The 21,710-nt window shown below is 40.1% G+C and overlaps 1 protein-coding gene across 1 annotated transcript; it reads left to right on the forward strand.

The window, feature by feature from the left end:
• The first annotated feature begins 143 nt into the window (after window positions 1-143).
• Window positions 144-21,365, forward strand: rnf103 (ring finger protein 103). The gene is made up of 7 exons (XM_030739099.1): window positions 144-763; window positions 2,782-2,930; window positions 11,717-11,832; window positions 12,480-12,902; window positions 13,042-13,174; window positions 14,177-14,263; window positions 17,266-21,365. The coding sequence occupies exons 1-7, from the start codon at window positions 538-540 to the stop codon at window positions 18,244-18,246; spliced, it is 2,115 nt and encodes a 704-aa protein (XP_030594959.1). The 5' UTR covers window positions 144-537; the 3' UTR covers window positions 18,247-21,365.
• Window positions 21,366-21,710: the final 345 nt, after the last annotated feature.

Raw genomic sequence — 21,710 nt, forward strand, 5'->3', positions numbered from 1 at the left:
TGGGTCCGTTGGCCTGTCATTGCACATAATTAAAATATTTAGTTTAACTTTTGTTTGTTTACACTTTGAGGACTATTATTATTATTTGGGTGGGGTTTAGAAGTGTCAAGTGGAACCGGATGTGACGCCATCTTTTTCGTGTACACCAGCTGATCGGAGCACGTCCAGATCCGTCATTATTGTCGATTTCTAATGTAGTGAATGTGAAGAAGAACTGTAGCGGCCAGGCTCACACGCTGCTGCCCTTCAGCGAGAAGCTGCTGTCCGTGCAGCGGACAGCGAAAGCCTCTTAGTTTTGGTTGATACATCATCGAGGCCTACCAGGGATGCTAAGCTAAGTAGTGAGCTGTCACCGTTAGCACGGTAAACTGTTGGCGAAAGAAGCGAACGGTCAGGGAATATCTTCCCAGCTATACAGCTATTTTTGTCTCATGTAAATGTATCGAAAGTCTGTATTGGGAAGTCTATGAAAACCTGTTTTGTGAGCACAGACAACCTCTGACAGACCTTCTCTGAGCGTTTTTATTCAGCCAAAACATGTGGTTGAAACTGTTTTTCTTGCTCTTGTATTTCATAGTGTTGTTTATGTTAGCGAGGATTTTTGAGGCAGTAGTGTGGTATGAGACTGGTATGTTCGCTACGCAGCTTGTCGATCCAGTTACACTCAGTTACAAGAAGTTAAAGACCATCCTGGAATGCCGAGGGCTGGGGTACTCCGGGCTGGCTGAGAAGAAGGATGTGAGCGAGCTGGTAGAAAAATCAGGTAAAGACAAAGGCTGGTGGCATTAAAAAAAATAATTAGTAAATACATGTGCATGTGCAGGAGCTGCTGTCATCATTGTGTCCTACAGTGAGCGCCAATAAACTGCATCACCTTCTGTCACTTTAACCTAGCAGGCCAACTACCTGTGGACCGTTTTATTAAAAACTTTAGAAAAACAAACTTTTTATAATTAAGTTGAATTTTTTACAAAAAACAATGTGAAAGATAAAGGATAACAAAGGAATTGGAGCAAAAATATATTTTTTAGGGTTTCTACAGACCAATGTTTTCATTTAGAATATAGTAGAATGCCTTTATTGTCACTATACAGAATGTACAATGAGATTGGAGGGCCGCTCCTGTACAGTGCCATGCTTTAGGGGGTTAAGAACCTCCACTGTTGGGATTTTTAGTATGATAAAGCAGTTTTTACCTCACTCACTGATGGGCAGAGGAAGGTTTTTTTGGTTACTTTGGTCTGTCTGTCAGTAGGTTAACTCAGAAAATTATGAACAGATTTTGATGAAAATTCCTGGACTTGTTGGGGTGGTACAAGGAACAAGTGATTCAATTTTGGTAGTGTGGTGTCGGCACAGAAATTTTCTGGTGGGAGAGGTATGTATTCTGAGTGCCCTCCTAGTTATGCTTTTATAAAATTCATAAAGTTGAATTAATTTAAATGTAGTAAAGAAATCCGTGTACTGGGAAACATTTTTCTGAACAGCACTAGTATGGATCTGAAAGCATCTATAAGTTGTTTCTCAACAGTAAGAGAGAGGGATATAGGGTGCACTAAAAAAAAAAACTTGACCCTTGAATATTTCCCCCCTCTGCTTTCTATGGTGAGTCAGCTCATAAGTTGTCATGTTTTAATAAGGTCACATATTTTCTTTGATCACCTTGCTTCCTCACTGTTGCACATGTATGACCAAAACTCAAGCAGTTCCTGATTTGCTATGTGCCGTACTGACAGTGAAAGCCATATCCAGACAGCTGGGGATACCAAGACAAGCAGTTTATAATGTCAAGGAAAAGCTGGAACTCACCAGGAATGCTGACAGAAAAGCTGGCTCTGGTAGGAAGAAGTCAGTAAGGGTCAAGTCTGTTACAAACAAGGTCAAACGGAGGATGTAGACGAACCCTGTAAGACCAATGAGAAGGTTGGCTGCTGATCTCAAAATCAGTAACATATCCTTGAGAAGAATAGCTAAAAATGGCCTCCGAATGAAGAGTCAAAGATCCACTAACACAGCATCAAAAAGAGACACGGGTCAAAGGCGTAAAAGCCATCTTAAACGACTGACCGAAGGAGATGTGGCCCCTACAGCGTCCAGATCTCAACCCATTGGATTATAGTGTGTAGGCAGCAGTTGAGCAGGAGGCATACAGCATTTCCCATGCTTTAATTCAACCTGTGAAGGCCTCAGTAAGAAAGACCTGGCAGAAACTGACATCAGACTGTATTCAGACAACCTGCCGCTCCTTCTGACATTGTTTAGAGGCTGTGATCAGTGCAGAGGGCAGACCAAAAAACATGGATTGTACTTGTATGGAACATTTTTGCGGCTTTACAAAATAAAATATAACCTTTGGGGACTTTTTGTTCAAAATTGCAAATAATCCCTAAAGTGTCAAGTTTTTTTTTTGGTTTTACTTTTTTGGTGCACCCTGTAGATATAGCCCCCCCCTTCATTTCTTTATACTGTTGACACAGCACTGGTTCATCCCTTGACTAAGGTTCCTTTTCTATGTTTCAGTGCTTCATGGATCAGTGTTAAGTGGCTTAACAAAAAAAGCCCAAAAAAACAAACAATATTCAAGTGAAAATGAACTGGGTACAAAACCTGAACAGAAAAGAAGTTAAAAAGGAGCCAGTGTCCAAAGAACATCTTTGAAAGACCTTCAGAAAGCCTGGAGAACTGCTTCTCAAGACTGCTTTAAAAATTTGCAAGAAAGTGGATTTCAAGTCTTTAGTCCTTTTCAAAACATGATACACTTTCTTTTTTATTCTGTCACAGGAGAGTTGACACAGGGGGAGCTGTACTCTGCCATAAAGACAGAGAAGGAGCAGACAGAGGCAGGAGATTCCAGTACCACACACTTCAGTGGAGAGATGCACTTTTATGAATTAGTGGAGGACACTAAAGATGGGATCTGGTTAGTTCAGGTAAAGCACTCAGTTAATTAAAACCTGTTCTTTGGGTATATGGTTACATGGCCATCTATCCCATTATGTTCTTAATCTCATATCCAACTTTGTTGGAGTTTATCCCAGCACAAAAGAGGGGGAAAAAGGTTCAAAGAAAGTACACCCTCTTTCAGTTCTAAGGTTTTACATATCAGGAAATAATGAGAATAATCTGGTCCTTAGTAAGTCTTAAAATTAGGCAAATACAACTTCAGATGAACTATAAAACACAACATATTACAGTGTCATTATTTAATAACAATTAAGCCAAAATGCTGAAGCAGTGTGTGAAAAACTAAATTCACTCTTATGGCTTCTATGGGTATTCAGAGGGTAAATAGCAGCCAATAATGACCATCTCTATAAAAGCAGAAGTTTTAGCAGTTTGCAGGTCTGGAGCATTTGCCAAGGAGGAAAGGCATCAGCCAAGAAGCAACTGTTGCTGCTTCTTGAAAACATTCAAGAAAGTTGCCAGTCTTCCCAAGAGTGGACATCCAAGCAAATTCACCCCATGGTCATGGCTTAGCATGGTGGTGGAGGGGTGTCAGTGTGGGCTTCCTTTGCTGCCACAGGACCTGGGCATCTTGCAGTTATTGAGTGAACCATTAATTCCTCATAGAATACCACAGGTATTCTACAGTCAAGTGTGAGGCCATCTGTCTGACAGCTAAAGTTTGGCTAAAATCGAGTCATGGGATAATGATTCCAAGCACAGAGGCAAATCTACAACAGAATGGCTGAAAAAGAAAAGAATCAAAGTCGTGACCTTAACCTGACTGAAATACATTAAAGTAGCTATGTATAAAGAAATTCCCACAAACCTTTGAACTAAAGCAGCCATGTAAAGAAGAAAGGGTTTAAATTATTCCACAATTATGTGAGACACTAATAAGGACATACAGAAAATGACTACATCAAGTTAATGCTGCTAAAGTAGTTCAACAAGCTATTGAATCATAGGGTGTACTTAATTTTTTTTTTTGGCTTAGTTGTTGTTGAATAAATAATGTCACAGTAATATGTTGTTTTTCATCTGAAGTTGTATTTTATGACTTGCAAAGGACTTAATTTATTGTAATGTCCTGATATGCAAACCCTTAGAATAGAAAGAGGTTGTACTTTTTTTTTTATCATTACTGTATTTATACTGAACAAATGTGTATTGTCCTACTCGGTTGAGTTGTTCAGCACAGTGCAACATTGCACAATGAAGAGAGTGAATCTAATGTGAACAATAAAGATGCTGACGCCCAAACAGGAGAATACACTGATTTAGTAAACTCTGCAAGCAACAGGCAACATTGCTAACCACCACACAAGTGTAAGAGCAAGAAGGTTCTTGGTTTGAATCCACTGGCTGGCCGGGGCCTTTCCGTGTGGAGCATGCTCTCCCAGTACCTGTGTGGGTTCTTTGCTTAACAATAAAAACTTGGTCATACAGCTCTCACAAGCCTGTTTTGGTTAATATCACGACTAAGCTCTAACCACATAGGATGACGTGCCACTCTTGGATGTTGTGCTTGGTGTCGTGTTTCTTTGAATTCTGAAGAAACTGAGAGGAGTGCCCATTCAAATTATGCCCAACAACCGTAGCTTGCAAAGCAGTTTCACACTAAACACTGCAGTTCTTTGGGTGAGATATTTGGTGTGATATAGTTCCATCACCTAGAAATTATAACAAACATTATATACATGCCTTAGAAGGAGTAGAAAGTCGAAATATTTGGCTTAAAATGTAGCAGGTAAAATTTAAAAAGTTGTCAGAAAAATAAATACTAAGTAAAGTACAGATGCCTGAAAATTCTACTAAAGTACAGCAAGAAAGTATTTGTACTTCCACCTTTGCTTATCTTTGGTGATTTTCATAGATTTCACTGAAGAAACTAAAGAAAAAAATGTTTTTGCAACAGGCTGCTGTAACGAAGTCCCTAGATTCAGTTTATTTCAAATTGGTTCTTTGCAAAGTTGTCTATGTGTAGCACCAATGGTTGGTCAATAGTGAGTACATTAACTAACAAACAAACAAACATCTGTCATCTTCTGCGTATCCAGTTCAGGGTTGTAGTTGGGCTGATAGCTGCGTATGCCTCTATACAGGTCTCCAGTCTATTGAAGGGCTAACAGAGAGATAAACAATCATTCACACTCTCATTCAGTCCCTCCATGGATATTCGTCTCCAGACTATCACTGACCCACCACAATGATGTTACGCGCAGCGTAACGCTCTCCACAGCTTTTCCAGACCCCCATTCATATCTGTCAAATGTGTGTAGAGTGAACCTGTGAAAAGCACAGTGTGCCAGTGACGGGCCTGCCTATTCTGTTATTCTATGGCAAATGCCATCTTGTTCCTCCTCGTACAAAAGAGCAGATACTGATCCTGCTTATGAGTTATCGAGCTTCTAAGGCTCGGTCCAGCTCTCACGGAATGTCCTTCATGCTCTTGAGACTGTGCTGGGAGACACAGCAAACCTTCTGGCAATGGCATGTATTGTTGTGCCATCCTGGAGCAGTTGGACTACCTGTGCCACCTCTGTAGGGTACAGGTATCGCCTCATCCTACTAATAATGACACTGACCCAGGCAAAATGCAAAACTAGTGAAAAAAACAGAAAAGATGAGGAGGTTAAAGTCATTGGCCTCCACCTTTAAAACCATTCCTGTTTTGGGGGTTGCTTCATTGTTACCCCTCTAGTGCACCTGTTAAATTTATTAACACCAAATCAACAAAACATAACAACTCCCTCTGCGACTTAACTGACCAGCTCATTTGTCTGGGCCAGTAATGGAATCTATTTACTAGTGGACAATCCTCACGCACCTTTTTTTTGAAATTCATTCACCATTAACAAGCTAGCGCCAGCCTTGCCCATATTGTTTCCATACCACTAGGTTTTTCAAGTTAATGATGAGGTGGTCTGATTTCCAGAGACTCACTTCAGTTTGTAGCACATATTAGTTTTTCTCGATTGTTTACACATTTTCTGAAAGCATGCCTCATACTCTCAGAACTCTACACACAAATCAAAAAACACACACAAAATGGGCAAACCCCTTCAATTCTCCTGCAAAATGAAACTCTGCATTCAATGTCAAATTTATTTATGTAGCACATTTAAACAACCTGAGTGGACCAAAGTGCTTTACAGGCAACCAAAAAATAAAAAGGCCATACATAAAAGAAAAACAAAGATCCAAACAAATATAATAACTTAATAAATACAAAATGTCAAGATTAGCTCAAATTAAAAGCCAGAGAGAAGAAATGGGTCTTACGCAATGACTTAAATGTAGAAACAGTCCGAGCAGTTCTAATATGAAATGGTAGGGCATTCCAGAGGCTCGGCACAATAACTGAAAAGGCCTGGTCACCTCTATTTTTAAGTCTAGACCAAGGAATTTTTACGATCATCTGATTGGCAGACTTCAGTGCTCTGACAGGTGTGTGAACATGAATAATATCACACAAATACAGAGGGGCCAGCCATTTAAAATCTTAAAATTGATCCTAAAATTGACAGGAAGCCAATGAAGTGAAGCTAAAACTGGAGTAATATGCTCACGCAACAATGTTATCTCTTAAAATTGTATTTTGTTTTCACACAAACCATCATATGAATAGACATTGGTAAGAACCAGTTGAACATTGATGTGCTCAGTGTAAAACACTATGATGAATGGAAAACACTTCTGGTGCATTCATCATAATGACTGGCCTTTTTTGTTCAGTGTTACACTTACTACAGACAGTACATACATAAGTGTGTTGTAAAATATTTTAGAATATTGTTTTTATACTCAGAACACACAAATACACGGTAAAAAATTTATTTTATATTTTTTTATTTTATTTTTTATTGTTTTGGTTGACACGCCTCTACAACATCACGTGGAGATGTGGTACAGTGCCACTGGATTGGCAGACCACGGTTGTGGTTCCCATCTTTAAGAAGGGAGATTGAAGGGTGTGCTCCAACTGTCAGGGGATCACACTCCTCAGCCTTTCCAGTAAGGTCTATGCCAGGGTTTTGGAAGGGAGGGTCCATCCATTAGTCGAACCTCAGATTCAAGAGGAACAATGCGGTTTCCGTCCTTGTTGCAGAACGCTGGACCAGCTCTTCATCCTCTCGAGGATATTTGAATGTGCGTGAGTGTTTGCTCATCCAGTCTGCATGTATTTTGTGGACTTGGAGAAGGCGTTTGACCGTGTCTCTCTGGGTATCCTGTGGGAGGTGTTGTGGGAGTATGGGCAGAAGGCTTCTGCCTTGGTGGCCTCAGAATCTCATCACTGCTTTTTGCTGATGATGCGGTCCTGTTGACTTCATCAAGTGGTGGCCTCCAGCTTGCAGTGGAAAGGTTCGCTGTCGAGTGTAAAGCAGCTAGCATGAAAATCAGCACCTCTAAGTCTGAGGCCATGGTCCTTACCTGGAAAAGGGTGGCGTGCTCACTCCAGCTCAGGGACAAGTTGCTGCCCCAAGTGGAGTAGTTTAAGTATCTCAGGGTCTTGTTCACAAATGATGGGAGAAGGGAGTGGGAGATTGACAGATGGATTGGGGCTGCGTCTACAGTGATGCGAACCCTGCACTAGTCTGTTGTGGTAAGGAGGGAGCTGAATGTACAAGCAAAGCCGTTGATTTACTGGTCAGTCTATGTCCCTACCCTCCTATGGTCATGAGCTTTGGGTAGTGACCAAAAGAATGAGATCGCAAATGCAAGCAGCAGAAATGAGCTTTCTCCGAAGGGTGGCTGGCCTCTCCCTTAGGGATAGGGTGAGGAGTGCAGCTACTCAGGAGGGTCTGGGCTTCTCTGCTTAGGCTGCTGCCCCTGCGACCCTGGCCCGGATAAGCAGAAGGTGGATGGACGGAGCCTATTCGTAAAAACACAAATCTTGATCCAACCATTTTATCTAACTTCAGACCAATTTCTAAATTGCCTTTTCTTTCTAAAGTCTTGGACAAAGTTGTCCTTCTTCAATGCCAGACTGTTTAAATCATAATGGCATTACTGAAGTATCTCATTCTGGGTTTAAAGCACATCACAGTACTGAAACTACTCTTTTAAAAGTTTTAAATGACCTTTTAACTATTACTGATTCCAGGAATTTGGCTGCCTTTGATACCGTAGATCAGGGATCCTCAAATCCAGGCCTCGAGGTCCGGTGTCCTGCAGGTTTTAGATGTGTCTCTGCTTCAACACACCTGAGTCAAATATAGAAGTCATTAGCAGGACTCTGGAGAACTTGACTGCATACTGAGGAGGTAATTCAGCCATTTGATTCAGGTGTGTTGGATCAGGGACACATCTAAAACCTGCAGGACACCGGCCCTCGAGGCCTGGATTTGAGGATCCCTGCCGAAGATCATGGTAGCATTTTGTTGGAATCAAAAGGACTACACTAGAACGGATTAAATCTTATTTAGCAAACAGAAGTTTTACAGTTAGGCTGGGAGATACTACTTTCTCAAAAAGCCTGCACTCATGTGGTGTCCTCCAAGAATCCATTCTTGGCCCAAGTTCTTTTTTCGATTTATATGCTCCCTTTGGGCTCTGTTTAAAAAAAAAAAAAAAAAAAAAGGTATCTCGTTGCATTGCTGTGCAGATGACTCGCAGATTTACCTGCCACTGAAATGAAAATCGATGAGTCCTCTGAAGGCCTTACTGGACTGTTTGACATTAAAATGTGGATGGCTTTAAATTTTCTTAACCTAAACAAACAGAAAACAGAGGTCATTGTGTTTGGTGCTCCTGACCTCTACAATCTTGACCCTTTTAAAGATTTTTAATAAACCCTTTGCGAGGAACTTGGGAGTGATTTTTGATAGTTTTCAGACTTTTGACAAACATGTTAATGCTGTCATTAAATCTATTTTCTTTCATTTCCAACTACTTGCAAAGGTGAAGTAATTCCTCTGTTTCAGAGACTTTGAGAGGGCTGTCCAGTCCTTCATTTCATCTCGACTAGAGTATTGTAACAATCTTTATTCCGGTGTCAGTCTGTCACTACTTTGCCCACTGCAGCTGGTCCAAAATGCTGCAGCAGGGTTACTAACTGGCACTCGTAATCAGGACCACATATCCCCAATATTAGTATCCCTACACTGGCTGCCAGTGAGTTTCCAAATTGACTTCAAAGTTTTATTACTTGTTTTTAAGGCATTGCATGGGTTAGGGCCTTCTTACCTCTCTGATCTTTTAAGTTTCCACATTCCCACTAGATTCCCACTAGATCACTGAGGTCTGAGGTCCTAAGTGTCCCGAGGTCCAGATTAAAGCACAGAGGACATCGGGCCTATGCAGTTGTTGCTCTGAAACTGTGGAACAAACTTCCACTTCACATTCAGACTGCTTCAACAGTAGACCCTTATAAAACCCATTTGAAAACCTATTTTTATTCTTTGGCTTTTTAAATCAGAATGAGTTCTGGGTACATTATTTGTATCGTTTTTACTCAGGTTTTTATTACTTTGTTTCCTGTCTTAACTGTCATTTTATCTTATATTTTATGTTATTTGATTATTTTAGATGTAACTGCATGCAAAATAGCTGCACTGTTACCCCACCCCTCAAAAATATTTCACAGCAAAGCTAGTGCAACAGAGGTCAGACAGACAAGAAGCAAAAGAAGAACGTAAGATACTTGTTAGCCTACAATAAGAAAATCTCTGCAATTACTGAAAAACATCCACTAAAGATTCAAGCCTTTTGTAATAAATGTGGTTTTAATATACTGAGTTTTAAAAAGTAAAGTACTATGACTATTTTTCATGAAATGTTTAGATTTTTTTTCTTTTTTTTTTTTTTGTCTTCTTCATTTTAGTCTTGGTAGCATTTCCACCGTGAAGGCCCGATTCACAGTTTGCATTTAGCATGAGTCATCAGGAACAGTTGTGGTCAAAAATTTACATACACTCATCTTTTTCCAGTGTGCCATGATTGTAGAGCATACATATTTAATAACTTCAAAAACACAATAATTCAGGGCACAGGTTTGAACTTTTTTTTTGGATTTTATACATACACCCCCATTAATATTTTGTTAAATGTCCCGTAACAAATTTTACCTTGACCAGATACTTTTGGTAGCCATCAGCCATCAACCATCAAGTTTCTGGCATAATTCTGGTTGGACATTTGACCATGCTTCTTGGCAGAATTGTTAGTTAATTTAAATTGGTTGGTTTCCTGGCACAGCACCAGCTTTTAAGCTTAGTCCACAAATTGTCAATAGGGTTGAAGTTGGTGCTATGGAACCCTGGAAAAAGAACAGTTAAAAGAAATCATTAAAAGCCCAAAAATTACATTCATGCCTAAGTTGAGTGTATGTAAAATTGTGACCACAACTGTTGCCATTTTTCCACTGACACGGTGCCGGTGCTCGAACCATTCAGCACTTTTACCACCGCAAACTTGCTTGGTTCTTCATCTTGCCGTAAAGTTTTCCACAGCCTTTTCACTGCAAGGTGTGTATTACATGAGAATAGTGATGCGCTTTTCATGGCCGTGAATTAGGTTTGGCCCTAAGGCTGAACGTGCTGCTTAGTATCAGTTCATAACAAATAAAAGGAAGCAAAGCGCGTACTTTTCTTGCTCGTACGCACTGTCTCTGACTAGCTGTCTGTACTGCACACAGAAGTTAAAGTACTTTTGTGTGGATGGAAAAATATGTTCTCCGCACAAGAAACAAAGTTTGCAAAAGGGGAGCGTGTTCTGCCAGGTTTGTACATTTGAGCTTCCGTTTCCGGATGAGAAACCACCCGCATACGTAAAGAATCAGCTCTCAGAGCAGTGGAAATGCAGACCCGTTCTTAAGGGTTCGCTGGTTCCTTGGAACCGGCACCTTGTCAGTGGAAACGTGATCTGCTGTTTGAACTTTCATATCACTCCTCATGAGAGCCATTTTCATCACATAGTTTCATGGTTTTTGCAACTGTATTTCACCTTTAAAGACCCAGAGATCCAAGCTGACCAACCCTTATTTTCTAAAGTACTGGATTGTTGTTTCTCTTTACGTAGTTAAGCACTGCTTTATATATATATATAGAATATATATATATATAGAATATATATATATATATATATATATATATATAGAAGACAGTGGAGATTATAGTGGACTGAAGCACACAGCCCCTCTACCCTCCATCATCCTGACTGGCACCCCCATCACCACGGTGGACTCATTTCGCTTCCTGGGAACTACCATCACCCAGGACCTCAAGTGGGAGCCCACCATCACCTCTGTCGTCAAAAAGGCCCAGCAGAGGATGTACTTCCTGCGGCAGTTGAAGAAATTCAACCCTAAGACTGTTACCACCACCCTCCACAAACGCTGATGACCCTATGTTTATGCACCTGTCTGTTTGCACTGGTGTACATATTAGTGGACTATAGTTTACATTCTTTTATCTTTTAATTATTCTCTGCACTGTATATTTTGTAATATTGTGTTATAGTTATAGTTCTAATATCTCTGTATATTTGTAATTTGTATATTTGTAACATTGTCTTATAGTTTTTACACTTATTTGTTTTTTATGTAAGCACGAAGTACCGCAGCAATTTCCTAGTGCTGTGAACCTGTTCACCCATATGGCAGTAAAACCTTCTGATTCTGATTTTTGAATACCACAGTAGTCAAACAGAGCTGGTTTCTCCATACCAACTATAACCTCATTAAACAGCTGATTTTCTCAGGGGTTTTATGTCCCATGACATTTGTTATGCTGCCGATATGACCTTGTCTTGTCCCTGTGTGTACCGGCAGGTCATTGCTCGGGACCGTGAGGCTCTGCTTAGTCAGTCCAACTGGGGGAAGATGGTACAGAAGGTGTCTCAGTTTGGTATCAGAACTGGAACCTTCAACTGCTCCAGTGACTACAGGTGAGAAACCTTTACTTCAGAGAAAGAGACACTGCTGAAGCTGACCAACAGTTATGTAATTAGTCAAATCAAACGAGTCAGTCAGCTGTCATTTCACAATTGAATCGTGTCAAGCTGGCAGTTGCATGCAATATGTTTGTATAACATTTAACTGTAATAAATTGGTTGATTTATAGTCAATATATAATAATCAGTATTTCCTAGTTTGTAAAAGAGGGTGTGATTGGACCACTGTTTGTCATAGTCGGCTTCATAAACACAATTCTTTTTGTGACCTCAAACCTGTGGTGTTGGCAAAACCACTTTGACTGCAGGGACTGGAAGCAGGGCAGTAGATATGCACACACTGCCCTGCTGGTACACATAAATACAACTCGGGATATATAGCTCTTATTTAAAAAACTAACCAAAAATAAACAGTGTGTAGTACTATCTAGCAGCGGAGTATTGTGATACCTCTTAGCACTGATATAGCAACAGTAGTCCCTTTTTGAGGTTATAAATTGGAAAGATTCTGCTGGGCCAGTGAGATTGATGAAACTGAAGAACATTCAGTAACTGGCAGATTTTACATGTTATCTGAAGGCACAGTAGGGCTGCAGGTTAATGTGTGTAATACTGGTTTGGTTCTTTCTTCTGTCTACTAGGTCATGTATCAAGCGTGGCTGGCAGCACTCCACTCTCATCATGTCTGTTCCCCAAACTTCAGCATCAAAGGGCAAAGTCATGCTTAAAGAATACAATGGTCGTCGGGTTGAGATTGAACACATCTTCCGTTGGATGACCTCACATGTGGCTCATCGCATCAAAACCCTGCATCATTCTGAGCAGTTAAAGGAAGAATGGCGTTCTGACCCAGCTCACCCAGTAAAGATGTTTCTGTTTGCCCGTCTGTCCCAGCCACCTGCCTTTTTCTCCTCCCTGTCTGTCAAGTTCACTGGCAGGATTGAGTTCATCTTTGTGGATGTACGTCACTGGGACAACCACACCAGCCTATCAGAGATTGGTGTGACACAGAGCCCGGCCTACATCCTTAAGATGCCTGAGGGCATATATCGCTATGGCAACAGGTGATGACTATTAATGGGAATGTTTTTTGGGTTTTTTTTCTGTTGTGTTTATACCAACTAAACTGCATTCTGTCTCCATTTCTTTTTTCCTCTGTTGCGCCCCACTCCCCCACCCCCAATAATTTTCTGATTTCCAAAGCACTGGGGAGTTCCTGTCCCTTTCTGCCATGGATACTTTCCTGCGTTCAGTCCAGCCAGAGGTCAATGATCTGTTTGTTCTCAGTTTGGTCCTCATCAACTTGCTGGCCTGGATGGACCTCTTCATTACACAGGTCTTTGTTTCAGTTTCCTTTAGGCATAGTAGTGGAAGGGAACCACTCATTACTTAATACTATACAAACATACAACTATGAGGCACATTGACTTTAGTTTAATTTAGTGTAACTTTATATTTACAATGGAATATATTTACTATATTCCACTTGATAGGTGAAAAGTTTACTTGTTGCACTACATTTATCTGACAGCTTTGATGATTACTGATACAGTTGCAAGAAAAAAGACACAAGCACAACCTAACAAAAGACATTGTCTATGCTGCTTATGAGAGCGACACTGCCATGGAGTATTTTAGGCCATTCCATTTGGACCATTTGCTGTGCAAATGAACCTAGAAATGCACCAATTGCAATTTTCCAGGCTGATTTTTTTAACACCCCCACCCCCCACCCCCCCCCCAAAATCTTTGCTAAGTCAGATCTGAGTTATAAATGAAATCATACACAAACAATTTTAGTTTCATAATAAAATAAATTAATAAACATTACAATTTCCACCTACTTTCTGATTAGGGGATGACCTGCTCTACCTCCTGAGCCCCAGCCACCCCGAGTGTGGATGTAACTATTTGCCTTGCACTGCTGTGTGCATGTTGTGCATGCATGAAAAGGGGCTGGTTGTAGTCGGATATACGTCAGGCTAACCAGCCAGTCACTGGTCTGGGCCAAAAACTCTGAAAATCAATCAATGCCAGTCCCTTTTCAGTTGATTGGTGGATCTCTAATTCCCCTTACAGAACTGTGCATCAAAATTGGATATCTTGATTGAACAGTTCTGTTTAGTTCATACAGTACCACAGCGTCTCAGCTGGGTGAAATTCAGGATTCACATTCCAAAGCTGATGTAATTTTCTTTTTCAACATTTTTGTTGTTGATTTACTCGTGTGTTTGAGTTTAGCTTTGTTGATTTATCCCGAGTCTTCTAACTTTCAGGTCATGGACTGCTGTTCTGATATTCTGACAGATTTTTAACATGCATTCACTTTCATGGACAGGGAGCGACGGTGAAACGATTTGTAGTTCTGATCCGAACACTTGGAACCTACAACTCCATACTGCTGGTTTCCTGGCTTCCAGTTCTGGTAGGAAATCATCTGCACCTCATGATTCTCAAAACTGACTTCTTTGATAAATTAATAGTTTTTAACCTTTCATTTAAATTTTTATATTTGTTTTATTAATTTTATGGATTTTGGACATATAACATCAGAAGTTACCTTTTTCTGCCATTCATGAACACATGCACAAAAGAGGAACAATACACAATCTTGAAAATAAACAGTGCAAGTTTCAAAATCTTAAAAAATGTTAAGATTGAAAAAAAAAAATCACTTTGCAAATGTAAGAAAATCCATTTTGACCTTGTGTGTTTTGGTGTGACATAATTTCTGTTTGGTCAGTTTGGTCACTTGATGTCTACCAAAATTCTGATTTCTGCTGGTTTCACATATTAATGTCTGAAAATATTTGAAAAATCAAGTTTTGATGTCTGAAGTTAGCCTTTTCACACACGTACAGATACAGCCATTTAGAATTGCCCAGTTTCCAGCCTGTTTCCAGGGAGTACCAAGCCATTATGAATCCCCCTTCTCCTGGGGTATATCCACTTTCCACTATGAACATGCCCCTTTCATTTGATTGCAGAGTTTCACCAAGAGGTGGCGCCTTTCTTCACAAAAATTTTGACTTGTATGAGCTGTTTCTTTCATGCTGAAATATTTTCACCCATTGAAATATAGTCATTACAAACTATTAATCAAGTTCCAAAAATGTAAAATACATGATAAAACTTTGATAGGTAACAAAGAAATAAAAGAAAAAAAAAAAGAGAAAATATTAGAGGTTTCCTCATACTGTAGAGCCAAAAGTAGAAATGAAGGTTATAACTGATATTGGTACAACTAAGAAATGATCAGACAGGAGGGGGCTTTCAAGGAATACTGTTAAGTCTTCAGTTTCTATGCCATATGTCAGGACAAGATCCAGAGTATGATTAAAGTGGTGGGTGGGCTCCTTTACATTTTGAGAGAAGCCAATTGAATCTAACAATAGATTAAATGCAGTGTTGAGGCTGTCATTTTCAGCATCTACATGGACGTTAAAATCACCCACTATAATTATTTTATCTGAACTGAGCACTAAATCAGATAAAAAGTCTGAGAAATCAGACAGAAACTGGACGATAGATAATAACAAATAAAACAGGTTTTTGGATTTCCCAATTAGGGTGGACAAGACTTAAGTGTCAAGCTTTCAAAAGAATTAAAACTTTGTCTGGGTCTTTGATTAATCAATAAGCTGGAATTGAAGATTGCAGCTACTCCTCCTCCTCGACCTGTGCTTCAAGCATTCTGACAGTGTGACTCGGAGGTGCTGATTCATTTAAAATCCCAATACAGGTAAAAGCATACCTGCATAGAAAAACATATTGTGGAACGTTATCATCATAGATTAGCCTCCATGGAGTCTGGACCTCATCATTGAAGCAGTGTGGGATCATATTGACTGAAAATGGTCGAAAAGACAACCGATATCCAAAGAAGAGCTTGAGAATATCCTGAAGACTACTTAAAGAAATCACAAGAAAGCCTGCCTAAGAGTTCAGTTCTTTTTGCCTTATATAATCTTAGGACATAATGTAAAGAAACCATGTACTCAACTCTCCTGTTGAATCCCTTAATGCATTTTCCTTACAAATGTGCGACCAGGCTTTTTCATGTTACCAAGAAACGTGTTTACAACAAAGAAATAATTGATCAAACACTTACTTAGTGTGCTAAGTTTATATTGTACCTATGTTTGGAGATATTTCAATAAATTACTACATTCATTTCCCATTTTCCTAGCAAACAATAAAGAGAGGGGTGGCTTGAGACTTTTGCACAGTACTGTATGAGTGAACTGTGCAAATTGAATTGTATTAGGCTAGTGTTAACCTATTAATCCTAAAAAAAAAGTGTGTGTGTGTGTGTGTGTGTGTGTGTGAGAGAGAGAGAGAGAGAGAGAGAGAGAATATGAGAGAGAAAATTGATTTAACTGTAGTCAGCTCTGATCAGCTATTTGGGCTGAGTTTTGTGGGAGCGGGGACTTGAGCGCAGTACAAACTGTGTAACCAAATGGTCCACAGCTACTGTGTCCGGTTGGTTAGCCATCACCAGTTTGTCTATCTATATCGGGAAATCCCACAGAATCTCAGCTCGGTCATTCTCAACCACTCTTGGGGATGTATCCCATTTTGACATCGGGAGTTCCAGGTCATACTCGGCACAGATATTCCTGTATACTATACTGACCACTTGGTTATGGCATTCCATGCCTGTTAGCATCTTGCACACTGCTTTTACAGTGGGAAAAATTAGTGTTTGATACACTGCTGATTTTTCAAGTTTTCCCACCTACAAAGAATGACTTCACTAAACAAATAGAAGTCCATTTCTTGTTTTTAAAAAAAGAAAACTCTAAATTTTTCTTTTTGTTTAATGTGAACTGACATTTTTCATGGTTAGCAAACTCATATCTCTCATCAGTGTCTCTTCTAGTGCATTTACAATGAAGGTGTATTCATTTGCGCGCAATAGTTGCTTTCAAAATAAAAGCAACAAAGTTGTATCGTGATTTCCCACAAAATCGCAAAGAAACAGTAAGCCAGTCACTAGGGAGTTTATCAGAGAGCACTGGTGGATATAATGGGACAAACTCAACTTTGAATCCTGATTTTTCCAATGACCTCACACAAGCTGGTCAAAGACAACCAAAGGACTGGATGTGACCTGGGGGCCATGCTGTTCCGAGGTCTGTTCTAATGTCTGCATTCAGCAGGACAGCACATAACCTTTGCCATCTTAATCCAGCATCTCAGTGAGTTAAGTATAGTGTGGTTACTCCACATTAACCAGGAGTGTTCCAAGCACTTTGTTGCATCCATATCAGAAAGAATCCAAACTGTTCTGAGGCTGGTCTGTGCGTAAATGAAAGGTGTATATAATAAAGTAGCCACTCACCATATACAATTATAAACTAAAAACTGTTTTTATGAGTTAAATTGATAATTGTCCACTAATCACTGACTGATCATTCTCTCCAGGCTCTCCTTCAGCTGCCCTACCTGGACACTCTGTATGGTTACAGTCTGAAGCTGCTTCGTTATGCTGACACCACCACAATAGCCAGCCTAGTGAGAGCTGACTGGACCTTCTATTCATCCCACCCAGCTCTCTTCCTGTCCACCTACCTAGCCCATGGCCTACTAGTAGACTACTTTGAGAAGAAACGCCGCTGTGGCACCAGGAACCAAGAAGACAGCAGTACCAACCTGGAGTGGCTGGCTAGTCTGTGGGACTGGTACACTTCCTATCTGCTCCATCCAATTGCATCACTACAGCAGTTTCCATCTGACCACTCAGAATGGGAGGATGATCCTAACTTCTTATTCGAGCGTTTGGCTTTTCCTGATCTCTGGCTTCATCCATTAGTAAACATGGATTACATTAAAACACTGCCAACCTGGAGGCTCAGAGCAGCTGGTCAGCACAGGGGGTGTTGTGGAAAGGTGGATGAAGAAACACATAGCCAACATTCAGACAAAGAGAGTAATGAACCGCTACACGGTAGCAACAGCCCCAAGAGATCACTATGTAGTGTGGAGTTCAACTTACAACTCTCTGTGTCCAGCGACATGGATGCCAGCGGCAGCTGTCAGTGTGCGTGTGCTGCTGCTGTATCATCTTTCTGCTGTCATAGGAATGCAAGCTCCCTGCCAGCCGACCGGGTACTGGAGGACAACTGCCTCATACTTGACGGTGTCTCTAACCATCAGCACTGTGATTGGTCGATGTGGCCCTGTGACATGCTTCAGTGTTCAGAATGTGTGGTTTGTTTGGAGACCTTTGTGACTGAGGAGATACTGATGGGTCTGCCCTGTGGCCATGCTTTCCATCAGCAGTGCATTGTGGTGTGGCTGGCAGCAGGTAGACACTGCTGCCCAGTATGTCGCTGGCCTAGCTACAAAAAGAAACCGCAGAGAGCTGCACAAAGCAGCTCTACTGAAAACACAGTACAGGACTAATCAGATGCTGAATGCTTCTCATCTTCATGTCTCTCTTCAGACTCACTGGGTAATTTAAACTGTGTCTTACCATCAAGAATAATTAAGAAGGAAACACGGTCAGTAAATGTAATTACGGCTTCTGTTATTATGAGCCATTTGTAATCTTTACTTCCATTCCTGTTGATGGCCACAATGACAGCTGAAACTATCAAAGCCACAGTCACAGTCAAAGTCACAGTGCTTTTTGTCTAGACAGGATATTGATTCTCACAGTAACCATACATGTAGCCACAATTAACAATGTAGTGCAGTGAAAACATTTCTAATTTTACCTTTCTCAAGTCTTAAAGTTTGGCTGTTGTCAAACTGAGAGGAAAATGTTATCTATTCAGCCCAATAATAACCCTCCCAATTAGATTTCTTTCAAGGGCAGGACAAGAAGTGACTTGTCAGAACACATTAATATACAAACATAATGTACACTTTGTGCTCCATCCTATATCATGGCCATCTTACAGATCCAAAAAAAAAAAAAGCCCTTGCTTTGTGTTTGCATTGTAAATTTAATTTTGTTATGAACTGGATAAAAATGAAGTGCAATTCAAATGGGTAAATTGGATGTGAAAATATTGTGGAGCCTATCTATAAACACTGTCAGTTTCCCCCAGAAACCTTTAGAATTATTTTGCTGACACTTTGTTTCATAGCTGGTCAATAATAGCTGGCAGAGCTCATTCCTCTCTATTGCAGTACTTCAGCGGCGACTTCTAAGGAACCTTGTATACAGGTTATGGCCATAGTGTGCATACGTTTTACAGAATAACCTTCTTTCTTCTAACCAGTCAACTATTATGATGTACATTTAATCTCACTGGATCATGTTGGTGGAACATCCCTGAAATCAGAAGGTGGGATTATTTTTTTAATCAGAAAATGGAGCTTTGATGTTTCTAAGCTGATTCAGAATATTGGTCCTGCCAATTGTAGGCTGTTATCCATTGTAAAGTGCCTCACTGGCATTGTTTGCCTGCACCTTTAATTTTCTTTTTGATGCTGTATCTTTATGGTCTCTGAATACTAAACCAAACTAAATGTCACTTGTCACAAAATTGGGCTTCATATGCGTGAGGATTAAATTAAGGTTCATCTGCATGCTTCAAACACAAATTGTTTTTGGAATAAACCATGTGGGTAATATGATGCATACTGACTGTGAGCACCAGAAACACTGTTAACATGGTGGCTGTGACTGTGATCAGAGTAAATGGCACAGGTGATGTACAGCAGCACCCAAAACAGTCACTTTTCGTTTTCCTAGCTAAAAGCTAGTAGATTATATTGTTATGAGACTATATGATCTGCATCGTCAGTGAGTTGTTAGACCATACTGTCTCCAAAAATGTGATATTTTTTATTACATTTTATTTTGTGACAGATATGCACTGATCAGCTGGAACATTGAAACCATCTATGTAATATTCCTTAGATTCCTCTTTCACTCCTAAAAGCTCTGACACTTCTGCTTGCTCCAGTGCATCCTGTGAATGCTCAATGGTGACTGGGATATTGGGAGTTTGGAGGCTGGATCAGTGCTTTGATCTGAGCAATTTTTGGTGTCAAGCGTTGTCCTGCTAGTTTAGGCTGCTCCCATCTGGGGCTGGCATGATGGTGGGTTGTCTAGGTCTGCAACAGTGCTTAGGTGGATGATACCTATATCCACATGAATGCATGCAAGGTTTCCAGGCAAATACTGCATTGTAATTAAAAGATCACATTTCCCCTCTCAGTGGTTTAATGTAGTGGTTAATCAGTGAAAACACTTGCCAGAATTGCTCATAATGGCCTTTGTTGTAGTTCAAGCTTAAGTATCTTCAGGCCCATATTTGGCCATGGTTGTTACACAAGGGTTAAACAATACCAACTAAACTTTTTGCTGCTGGTCACAAAACACATGTAAAGCTGCACTAACTGATAACTGTTTTTAACAGTGGGTCAAATGACTCATAGCATGAAATTTAACAGTGTTATCTTTAACTGTTAATCACCAAGTGTGCAGCACATTTTAACCTCTTGTTTTTTTGCTTGTTCAAGTAAAACTTGTTTTTTGTTCACTTAATTTCCAGTTGCAGGAAGCAGTTTTAATAAACCCCTGCGAACATGAGCTGGTGAGCCCAGTGGAGTATTAAGCAGCTAAATAGAGAACTCCATCAGGACTTAGACAAGACAAAACCGGTGCTAAAGAGGTGATATTATTCTGTAATGTGGAGTCATAAAACCCAGTGGGATTATTTAATCACTGCAGCACAATTACAGACTTCAAAATGTAGTATGTGTTATGGCATGCATCCCACCCACACCTCTGTGAAGCGGAAAAGTACCTGGACAGAATACTTCCTGTGGCTTTTGGCAGCCTTGATGAAAAGTGGAGAAGTAATTGAGACAATGAGATATAAATTTAACAAAGTGCATATCATGTATGAAATGAGAAAATTCCAAATCTTTGGTCATGTTGCATGGAAGATTCCCTCTTAATTCTTAAAGGCTTTGATCAGCATGCAGGGGTTTATTTTTCTTTCATTATACCTTTTGACTTCAAGTAATTGAGCTGCAGCCATTCACTCACCTGTGGTCTGATGGCATTTATGAGCAGCTTGTCATAGTAAGCATACAGTTCAGTTAGCTGTCATGGCTATCCCCATAGAAGGAACACGCAGCACTAACACTGAGAATATTTGAACCTGTTTAACTGGTTTATTAAAATGTAATCAAGCGATCATTTGAGATTTGGAATTGGAGGCTTTGCCTAAACACATCAGGATGAAACATACTTTTAGACCTTCACTTAGTAAGTGCACATGTCACCCAGCTAAGGATGCCAAGAGTCTGTACTGTGTGACCTTTGGTTTAATTTACAATTTAGCTTGAAACTCTCACATGCCAGTGATGTCATATCTAAAATGTTTCCAGTAGAGCCTACTAGCAAATTATTACTGGCATTATTTCCAAACATCCTAATCTTTAAAGCGTGCTTAACCATAATCTTTCAGCTTATCTCTGTCCTCTTTCTCCATGCTAAGGACAAGACAAAATATACATGTAGAGCAGTAACAATCAGAAGATTAAAGATGTGTTTCAGATCTTTGTGTTTGGAGTGGTTTTGTCATAATTATGGGTGTTGAGGGCCTGTAAAGAAGAGGTCAAACTTTAGCACATCATGTTGAAAGATGTTACTGGCAGCATAACATTCTCCACAATTATTAACACGTTTTAAAAGAAAAAAGTGATTACAAATATCAGTTATTTGTATTTTCATATGTATTATGTTCATTTCATCATCCCCCTGTGAATGTGATATTACGTTCTCTGTTTGCATTTGTTTCACGTGTCACGTTCAACGTACGTCACCCTAAAGTGGACTTTGGTTCAGCAGAGGCAGCGCATTCAGTCTGCTGGCAGTCGGGGGATGCAGTGTAACTGCTCTT

Source organism: Archocentrus centrarchus, chromosome 10, assembly GCF_007364275.1.
Source record: "Archocentrus centrarchus isolate MPI-CPG fArcCen1 chromosome 10, fArcCen1, whole genome shotgun sequence".
Lineage (NCBI taxonomy): Eukaryota > Metazoa > Chordata > Actinopteri > Cichliformes > Cichlidae > Archocentrus > Archocentrus centrarchus.